Source organism: Podarcis melisellensis (genome assembly GCF_964234715.1).
Source record: "Podarcis melisellensis genome assembly, chromosome: 13".
Lineage (NCBI taxonomy): Eukaryota > Metazoa > Chordata > Lepidosauria > Squamata > Lacertidae > Podarcis > Podarcis melisellensis.
In genome coordinates, this window is record NC_138545.1 from 25717400 (window position 1) to 25728772 (window position 11373).

Here is an 11373-nt window from a genome sequence, read left to right on the forward strand (position 1 = left end):
AACACACACCAACCGCTACTTACATGCACAATCACACCACCACCCTGCACAAATAAACTCCGTAGCCAAGACTCTCATCTCCAGAACCAAACGCCTGGCTGACAAAGACCACTTGACAACTGAGTTACAGAATCTCTCAAATGTGTTAATTGCCAATGGATACCAGCAAAACAGGGTTACGAAGCTAATCCAAAAAGAAACACCCCCCAAAAACCAAGACACAGAAGAAAACAATGGCATGGCCCTCCTTCCTTATATCAAGGGCACTACAGATAAAATTAGCAAAATCCTCCATAAACACAATATCAAAACAGCCTTTTGCACCAACCAAAAAATAGCCAATATCCTCAGAAACCCCAAGGATAAAATCCAGTTGGAAAACCAAGGGGTCTATGAAATACCCTGCAAAGTCTGCCCAGCCACGTACATTGGACAAACAAACAGACGAATAAATGCACGTATCGCAGAACACAAGAATGCCGTCAAAAAAGAAGAAAAAACTTCCTCTCTTTTCCAACACATGAAAGAAACAGGACACGAAATTAATTTTGCAGATTCCAAATTGCTCTTTAACATGGAACATCACCACAAGAGAATAATCATGGAAGCCATCGAGATAGAGAAACACCCTCACAACATGAACAAGCGTGACGACACATCCCGCTTGCCAGACATCTGGAAATTAGCCCTCCCCACAAAAACTGACACCAGATCCAGAGGCACACAGAACGCCATCACCAATCAACCACACCAGACCCAAACCCAGACCCTCTCCACAGATAAATTACAGACACCATCCAGTAGCCAAACCATGGTGGCACCTCCGGATGCTGCACCCCCCTGCAATCCCTACACAGATCTGGCTGACACAGGCCACAAAACCACAGCTCGCCCCTATACACGAAGCCAAGCCAGAGCACAACTAAGTGCAGTACAGCCATCTTCTCAGAAAAACTCTTCACAAAGTTCAAGAGGTCAAGACACAAAGACTTTAGAAACTAATCCACACCTAATGACCCACCTAAGTGGTACTCAGGATATCACTCAAGAAATCACTCAAGATATCCCTCAAGTAATTAAGGAACAAAAGAAGAAAAGGCACACTAGCCTGGGAACTTCCTCTCTACCCAGAACATTGGAGGCTATACACCACACCCCCTCAACAGTATTTATAGGAACTCAAACACTGAGATCCTGCTCTGTTCCAGTAACAAGAAGCCGAAAGCACCAGCCTGAAGATGACGAGTGAGACCTCGTCGAAACGTCGCCTAGACACCCCAACTTTTACACGGGAAGACACCCGAGGACACCAAAACCTGCATATATATATATATATATATATATATATATATATATATATATATACACTGCAGTATATATATATATATATATACTGCAGTATTGCCATTTTTTTCATAACCCTTAGCCTAAATTGCCCTAAGCAGAAAGGAAGTATATTTGTACTTAATAATAGGTACTGTGCTTCTCAGTATGGTAGGGTGTATGGGCTGATAAGGGAGTGGTAAGACCTCTGGTGGGGAACAGGTCATGCTGCTTCAGGGATAGTTTGTCCACCTTTGGCTCCCACCCTGCCCTCAGTTCTCATTTGTGGCTCCTAGAAGCTGTCACCATGCCAACGTGACCACATCCCAGGAAATCTCTTTGCAGCTAAACCAGGTGAGTGTAGTCAATGGGTCTCAAACCCTCAGCAGCTTCCCACTGAGATGATACTGAAATTGGAGATTTAAATTAGTTACCATGTGTGCAAAGCTACACTCTCCTGCATAGATAGCAGCTGCCTAGTTGGAATAAGGCATCTCTAGCATATCTACCTAGGCCCACAGAGTCATGATGCTTTGTCCATGCTCCTGGCACACCCTTCCCCATACCTTTATTTCCCTGAAGCTTTCTTCAACAGTCAAACCCCAAAGCCACCATTATGAGGATGCCGGTATTAGACTGTTCACAAAAAGTAGGTAAATCCCTTACATAAGTTCTTCAAACAATGCTGGTGGAGGTTCTTCAGTGAAGGATAATTGTTTGGAGATTATGAAGATCTGAGAAGCTAGGCCACCAAGGATGAGGTCTCCTGACTGGTGATACTTGTGAAGTGGAGGGTGTGGATCATGGACATGACACTTCACAATGTGAGTCTTGCATGTCATTTCAGGAAGCAGTGCCAGCAGCAACACCACAAATGCCACCATCCTGAGTGTATGGAGAAATCTCCACAAGACTTATTATATTGTGTTACCACTGACACCTCCCTTAGTAGTTTCAAAGGCAGGTATTGAATACTTGTCAGTCTGAAATAAACTTTAAACCTGAAGAATAAGATTTTGTTAGTCCTGAGCCATATTTTGAACATGGCACTTATATAAAATACTTCACTGTCTCCAACACTAAAAATTGTAAGGTGGTTTTGCATGTGGCAAAATTAATTACAGTCTACTTTATAATAACAAAGGGAAATAATTGCAAAGTTAAGGTTGGAGTTTCCCCTGAGGAATTGCAGAAGCTTTCAAAAAATTATGTTTGTCACACCTGGACATGAGTTTTCCTTTGCTTCATTTTCTGCCTAGTAATTTTGATCTGATGTGCACCTCAGAGCTTAGCTTTTCATTAGTTTTTTGCCCTTCCTAAATGGTCCAATTGAGTTTTGGTCTTTATTTATTTCTCTCTTTTTTACTTTACAAAGTTGTTATTGTACTTCACCAGACCTTAACCTATTATACAGTATTTGTAAGAATGGATTCCAAATATAATTGAGTTTGTCCGTGGCAAGTCTGTGTTTATATGCAAGTTGTTCACATGTTTTGAGTTTGTAAAAGTCTTCCATCCAATTGTATGGATTTTTATTTTTCCAATTCATCAGTATCAGTCTTTTTGCTGTGGTAAGAGCATGGAGGGTCCATTCATATTGTCCTTTTGTAAGGTTTCATATGCTGGGTATATAATTCAAAAGGATATTTTGCTCTGTAAATGTAAGGTTGTTCCGTACGGTTCTGTTGATAGTTTCAGTTACCCTCTGCCAACAATCTCTCAGTATAGGACAATGAAAAAACATATGTTTTAGAGAAGCATTATCCCTATTGCATCTTCAACAGTTAGATACCCTAGATAGCCCTTTTTTAGACAAACATAATGGGGTCCAGTATATTCTAAATGTTATTTTTTGTTGTATGAGCCTCAATTTAAGGTCCTGAGATGCCCTTGTTATAGCACTTAAAACAGTTTCCCACTGTGTGGTCGAAACAGAGATCTCTAATTCTTTATTCCATTCCTCCCTCAATACCTGTATATCAAATTGGTTTGCTAGTAACAAAGATTTATATATGTTAATGGTTGGGGTTTTTTTGTTGCACAAGAATTAATCAGCTACTTCAATATCTCTGGGGTCTCTGAGGCTGTAGAAGCTGCTGATCCATAGATGGTGGTTGGCAAGTGTTTTATCTGGAGATATTGGCAGTGAGCATTTGCGTGCCAAGACCCCATGCCCCTCAATTGCCTATTGATTAATAAACACAGAGATGCAAATATTTAGGTTAATAGGCTAAAACAGGCCACAACTTTATTGGTTACAGATGGGAGTGGTTGGGCTTAGGGTGAAGCCAGGCAGTATCTTGACTCCTACCTGTCTGCAGGGAGTCCAGCTAAGGGTAAGCTACCAATAGGGGGAGCCCTATGACTTATACCAAATAGGGACACCACAAGGGATCCCAGTTGGGGTCATGGCATGGCCGTAGCCCACGCCTGGGCTTCAGACAAGATCCACACCCCTGGATCCTGTTAACAGATTGCCCTCATAGAGGTGGGGCAGGCGGAGGATACAACCTCTCCTCCATTAAACAAAGGCTTACTCAATGCCTAACCTTACAAAGTTGTGGTAGGCGAAAACCAAATGGCAGCTGCTAATTCGCTAAGTGGAAAAATTCCTTCCGGCCCCAACAATAAGGTGGCCGACATTTGTCCATAGCAAGATTGTGTCATACAAAAGCTTAAAAAGAGGACGGGTGGGTTGGGAGATCCAATGAGGAGGTGAGAGAGGGAAGCCCCCTGGCAGTGCTGCAGTTTAAAACACCCATGGCCATGCCCCTCTCCAGCATTGACGGGCCAGGTGGGTGTGACGTGGCCGGGGGTTGACATGAGGGGGCATCATTCCCCTGCCCCTGAGCCAGATCACCACAAGCACCCTGATGCCCAGCCGTAACACCACCCACCATGAAAGTTTAGTGGTCTTGCGTGCCAAGGGCCAATGCCCTGCAGTTCCCTATTGTCCCTAAACACACACTGACATGAGTATTTAGGTTAATGAGCTAAAACAGACGACAACTTTATTGGTTACAGATGTAAGTGGTTTGACTACTTCAATATCTCTGGGGTCTCTGAGGCTGTAAAAGCTGCTGGTCCATAGATGGTGGTTAGTAAGTGTTTTATCTGGAGATATTTAGAGAAGTAATCAGCTCAACACTATTCAACCATGCTTATATTACTATTATTCCAAAGCCAAGCAAGGAGTTTTGGTCTTTCTTTAAATATTTTTTTTTGGAAAAAAAAAATGTGCATATGTATATTAAAAATGCTATTCTGTGCGTATTTTAAAAATCAAAATAATGTGAAAACAGGACAGAACGAATGCATGGAGTGTATTTCCATCCATAAAAAATGAAAAAGACCCCAGGAATACAAAACCATGGTCTTCAGCATGAAAAGAAACAGACCTTTCAAATGCTATTTAGTTGGGAAATGTGGGATACTGACCTCCAGGAGAAAAGATGGCTGGCTTGTTCTCAATTGCCAACTCTTTGTCGGCAGATTATTATGAGGTGATTAATGATAGCAAAGATGTAAGTTTTGCTTATTATGGTCTTCCTTGAAGATAGGGAGATCAAGAGATTAACCTCAAATATTCTGGGGGAAAAACTTTTCTTCTCAGTGGAAACAAGAAGTTTTGGGATGTGGGGAACATCTTAGTGCAAGCAACCACCATCATGCTAGACACAGGAATTATAAAACTATGACAAAGAGCTATGTAGGAGAACAGTTCCAGATATCCAGCACACAAACTATAGCCAAACATGCAGATACTTAAATGCTTCAATAACCTCTTTTTATTAGTTGTTCCCTCTTGTTCAGCTCAGGCCTCAACAAAAGAATGTAACATTTTGGGGAAAATATGCAACCCAACAGCCCAGCACTGGAGGCTAAAATAGAAAAACTCTCCACAGCAACCATGTATTTTCCCTTCGAGCTCAGATAAGCTGGAATAAATGACACCCAAACACTGCAGAAGACCAACATGCTGAAAGTGATGAACTTGGCTTCATTGAAACTGTCAGGTAACTTCCTGGCCAGGAAAGCTACAGTGAAACTGATAGTGGCCAGCAAGCCCATGTAGCCCAAGACACAATAAAACATAGGTACAGATCCTTCGTTACATTCTAGTACAATTTCTTCAGTAAGTGATTTTGTGTCAATGTCTGGGAAAGGGGGAGTGGTAGCCAGCCACACAGTACAAATGGCTGCTTGAATAAAGGAGCAGGAGAAAACAATGGTGTTGGCCAACTTCTTCCCCACCCACTTCTGCATCCTTGATCCTGGTTTGTTGGCCATGAAAGCCAGAACCACAGTGATGGTTTTTGCCAGCACACAAGAAACAGCCACTGAGAAGATGATGCCAAAAGCAATCTGTCGAAGACACACCACCTTCTTAGGTTTTCCAATGAATAGCAAAACACAAAGGAAGCAGAGCAGAAGGGAAGTGAGGAGAGTGTAAGTGAGGTCCCTGTTATTTGCTTTGACAATGGGAGTGTTGTGGTGCTTCATAAATGTTCCTAGCACCAGAGCGGTGGTCAAAGCAAAGGTAAGAGCACAACAGGCTAAGCCTATCCCCAAAGGTTCTTCATAAGACAAGAAGATGTCAATCTTGTGAAGACAGAAATTATGTTCTTTGTTTGGATAGCTTTGCTCCATGCATTTGTAGCAATCATTCATGTCTGAAACGAAAAGTTATTGACTTTCTCTCACAAAATCTGAACAGTACATATTGCCGAGTAAGGGAGGATGCAAGAATTGGGGGTGAAGTGAGGCACCCTTGGGAGCAGCTACCTAATATTTTGTGGCAAACTTCCTCTCAGTATTGGCTCATGTAGACCAGTCTATCATTGCCCACTACTCCCCTGGGAAAATACTGCTGAGTCATTCATTTCTTACCTTTCTGGTCTGAAATCTTCCCTTGAGGACATGGGATGCAGTCATAGCAGCAAAATGACTTCCCCTCCTTCACTTTCTTGCTAGAGCCAGGATTGCAGCTTTCACTGCACACAGAAATAGGCCTCACCTAATTCATGAAGGATACAGTACAAGAAATATTTTGTGCTGAATCCATAAATCAAAAAGAACAGAGTGAGAATGAGGAGCTTGGAATCCTTATACTGGGGCCTTTTTTAATGTTACTATAGTGATGTTTTCCCACATTTTTCTACACCATCATATTGGTAATGGTTGACTTGTTTCTTGTTTTCTTTTAAATTATCCACTGTTGTTATTTTTTCACAGCAAGGTGGAATTGATTTAAATTCCTCAGTCAATAATATCAAAAGGGCAGAACCTTTGGAAGATAATCTAATATAGTATTTTATATATTTCTGTGGGTTTTTTTAACCTTCTCAATTAACAACACTCTCTTTTAGAGCAGTCATTCAATGTCCACTAAAAATCATTTTACATATCAGAACACAGTGTCAGTGCTCATTCAAACCTGGAAGTCAATCTAAATTCCATACAATTAGATTCTACCTGGTTAAACCATGTATGCCATGTCACAGCATCTTCATTGATATTGAATAGTTGGTCAGAAGAACCCTGGGGATCCACTGTCCCAACCTTCATCCCCTGAAAGGATTGGTTGGAGAAAATAATCCAGTTGATAATATCAAATCCAGCAACAAGCACCCCATTCTTGTCAAAAGAAATCATGTCCCCAGCACTGTTGTTAAATGAAATGCTTCTCAGAAAATGATGCAGCTAGAATGGAAAGAAAAGAAAAGAAAAGGCAAGAGTTTAGAACATTCTTTAGTGGGATCATTCAGACTAAATTCAATACCATCAGTTCAATGATGGCATGGGTGGGTTTTGAGTGGAGGAAGACAGATCAACAAAATTGCATCAGTCTTCACAGATAAAGGCAGAAAAAACTATTTTCCATTTCATGGTAAGAGGAAGGGAGATGTAAATGCCAAGATGAAAAAGGTTATTTGGGGTCTTTCTTAACACACAGGATAAAATACAAGGTTTGATAAAATATTAACCCATTACCTGCCACAAATCTTGAGTCTGAACTGGCCATCTTCCTCTATCCACCATTGCCCTCTTTTTAAGTCGAGATGAAGACACAGTTTGTAGAGCATGTGCCATGACATAGACAGCATTATAGATACTGTAGCTGTGGCCAGTCATGCCCATTTCAAAATAAGTGCCAGGAAGGCTCTCCAGCTTTTCATCCCCTGTGCAAATGTTCCCTTGCACCTCGTCAACAGTGGTATTTTGGAATATACAGTCAAAGGCCTGTTCCCAGAAGTGCCTGATAAAACCGTCACCTTTCGTGCTGGAAGGGCTTCTGCTCTCAAGGAAAGTTTTAAATCCTGATAGATTATTGGAGTGAAATGTGAAGGACAGAGCACCATGCAGCATTTGTGTCTCCCAAGTCCTCTGATAGACAAATGATACAAGTTCCATCTGGGCTGTCATTATCCATACTTTGCCTTTAGGTTTTTTAGACACATCTAGATTTGACAAATATGGCAACCATCTCAAAAAAACTAAAGTGTAGGATTCTCCAGAAACCACAAATACATTTGTTGCAGTGTACATGATTTTATCATGTACTCTTGCCCCATCTACCATCATGCTTTCCATTTCAGTGACGAAGGATAACATGGGGCATCTCTCTATGAAGGCAAAACAGATGCCTCTCTGGGACAACATTGGAAGCACACTTTGCAGAAATCTTTCTCCACTGTCATTATCCATCACAATTATCCCAATCCATGTCCACCTGAAATGCAGAAGCAAAGAGAGAATCCCTTCATACTGAAGGGCTTCCTCAGGGACCAGCTGGTAGAACAGAAGGCCTGAGGCTTTGTCATGCCTCACTGGAGCAGGACCATATATTAACTAAAGAGAGAGATATGGAATGGAAGGTTGTGTGATGATAATAGTAACAACAATATTGAGAAATACAAATGTCCAAAGTTCAGCACATACACTATTCAAGCAGAAATTACAACAACCTGGCAAGCAAGTGAATGTTGTTATTTTCATGCTACAAAGAGGGGCCTTATACTGATCAAATGGTGGCTAGCGTGTCCACCTTGCAGAAGGAAGCTGGGGAGAACTGGCTGAGGGAAAAACTGCACTGTGGAGTCCTTGTCTCACACCTTTAACCAGCTAATGGGGCCTCGCGCTGCCGCCGCACCGCTGCTGCACAATTTCTGTTCTCATCCTGAAGCAAAGTTCTTAACCCGAGGTACTATTTCTGGGTTAGCAGAGTCTGTAACCTGAAGCGTATGTAACCTGAAGCGTCTGTAACCTGAGGTCCCACTGTACATACTTTTGAAAATGGGTCACCTTCCTACATGTGGTCCAGTCTAGAATAAGAACTTCAACATACATATATGGCTCCTCTCCTAGCACAATAATGTGTATAACAGATGGCAAAAAGGAGAATGAATTAAAACACTGAATTTCACTCATCAAAATTTGGCCAGATTATGTAGATCTGTTTGTTTGATCTGCACGAGTATCCAGAAGAATATTTTCATGAATCTCAGCTCAGCCTTTTATGGATTCCCATTTATGAACAACCAAACAAAAAACAAAGAAACCCTAATGGCTGTTTCTCCTGATCTGGACATGAAAGGTACAGAAAAGATCACGTCTACCTCATTACCTTCATTTTACACATTTATGTCAATAAACAATGAAATGGAATCTGGAAGGATAAAGCAGGTATGAAAGATGTTCAAAACTGCATGTTTCACACACACACACTACCTGTGGAATTTTATATTGATCCAAGATTGTTGCCACATGAAGAGAGACTGGAGAGTCCAACCCACCAATCACTGCTATCAGGTCATCCTGACTGCCACATTTGTAGTTGGGGGAAAATCTGTTTAGTGTAGATATCAGGAGCATTGTGGCATGATAGGTCCACTTTCCATTGAAATAGCTGTCATAGATGTGGAAGCCCAAGGTAACATTGGGTAAGAGGTGGAGGTCTTCATTGATCTCCTTGACTGCGAATGCCAAGGCTAGGATGTGTTGGTAATGCTTCGGCACTACACTAGAACAAGAATTACATTCTGTTAAGCTTCTAAAAAATACAACTATGTTACGTGTAAGCTTCTTTAAATATTGTTATGTATTTCAGTATTTACACAACTTCTTTCTTCATTGTACACTCTTCCACTGTCTCCAGAGATGCAGATGTCAACACAATGCATTCCTTGATGTAATCATTGCATAACATGGTCTACACAAAGGTGAAGCTACCAAAGAGATAATCTTCAGGAAATGATATTGCCTATACCTATATGTGCAGAGATGACAGAACTAAACAGCATCAGACTTCATCTTAAGAACTTTATACTAGCTTTTATTGTACAGTTTTATGTTTTATAGCTGTAACCTACTTTGATGTATATTTTAATGACACAGTGGTATATAAACATTTTTATAACGAAAGAAAACAAAAAAAAATGGCACAGCCTGACTTTTCTTTGAAATGAAATTTTCTTGGTAATGACCTTCAAAATTTAAAGTGTTATATAAAAACATATAATCTAAACACAATAAGAGGTGCTATTTAGTATTTAACTCTAACAAATATACATTTATTCCAGTTATATTCTTATTCTAAATTAAATGTCTTTGGTACCGAGTGCCTTATGAAGATCTTCTGAACAAATCAGAAATATAGAAAACAATGCAATCACACCAAACAAGGAGAAAATGAGCTTTTTTTTTTTTTTTTTTGCTTGCTTATCATCAGGAATCAGATTTGAAGGAAGATAGTGGCGACTCTCAGGTGAACAATTTCTACATAATACTTTCTTAGGCACATCTGAAAACAAGCAACTCTTCCTTGATATTTTGAAAGATGGCAATTAGGGTACCAAAATTATGAATGAATAAATAAAGATGAGTAAAGTAATACCTGCTGTATTTTTAAAGAAAGAGGGGAGCAGAAATTGGGCTTTAACCCAAGATTTTGCCATCTGTGAGATGAAATCAGAAACAGTAGAGGGTGAAGTATAGGGTGATCAATGACTTTTTATAATGATAGATATATAACCAGTAGCTGGGAATCATGAGCAGGATGTCCCATAAGTATAGCAGGTTAAGAAAAGCAGTTCTGAATCAGACCACAGGCCCATCTTTTCCAGCACCCTGTGCTCACAGGGGCCAGATTGATTCCTACTAATCTATTGTTCTCACCTCCTACTTATGGTCTTCCAACTGAAATGGTAGTATAATTGGGAATTAGCTTTTAAATAATATACCAGGTTTGCAAGACCATCTGATTCACCTGCATAGATAGCAGGAGACAGAGATAAAAGCATTGCTGGTTACAGGTGCCTGGTTGAAATAAGACACAAAACATCCCCAGCATATCTAATTAGGTCCATAGTGTGTGTGTGTTTTCTCTCTCTAGAAAACAAGGAGCTTCCTCCCTGCCCCTGGAACAACCTTCCTCAGACCTGAAGCTTTTTCCACAGTCCTAACCCATAAGTCATCATAATGAAATGCAGATCTTAGACTGATTTAAAAAATGAAGGGAAATTCCTTACATAAGTTCTTCAACCAATGCTGGTGGGGGTTCTTCAGTGAAGGATAATTCTTTGGAGACAATGAAGTTGTGAGAAGCTATGCCACCAAGAATGAGCTCCCCTGACTGGTGATACTTGTGAAGCGGAGGGTGTGGATCATGAACATGACACTTCACAATGTGAGCCTTGCATATGTGAGGAAGTTGTGCCAGCAGCAACATCACAAAGGTCTCCATCCTGATTGGAACGACAAACCTTCACTAGACTTGCTTTATTATGTTTCTACTGACAACTCCATCATTTCAATGGCTGATCTGAATACTCGTCTCTTTGCAATACACCTGAAACCTGAAGAATAAATACTGTTATTCCTGAACAGGACTTTTTTTCAGCCAAAACTCACCATATTGGCGCTGTTGGCATTATAAAAGAACAAGGGAGGTGTTCAGGGTGAGTTCCAGCACCTCTTTTTTTAGAAAAATAGCAGTGGTCCTGAGACATATTTTTTAACATGGCACATAGATAACATCCTTTGCAGTCT

The 11373-nt window shown here is 40.6% G+C and overlaps 1 protein-coding gene across 1 annotated transcript; it reads right to left on the minus strand.

Moving 5' to 3' along the window:
• Window positions 1–5097: 5097 nt before the first annotated feature.
• LOC309356076 (vomeronasal type-2 receptor 26-like) lies at window positions 5098–11068 on the minus strand (the record flags this gene model as incomplete). The annotated part of the gene is made up of 6 exons (XM_081887256.1): window positions 5098–5996; window positions 6214–6340; window positions 6799–7026; window positions 7318–8175; window positions 9055–9346; window positions 10854–11068. 6 exons carry the CDS (start codon window positions 11066–11068, stop codon window positions 5098–5100), a joined length of 2619 nt encoding a protein of 872 aa, XP_081743382.1.
• Between the last annotated feature and the right edge of the window lie 305 nt (window positions 11069–11373).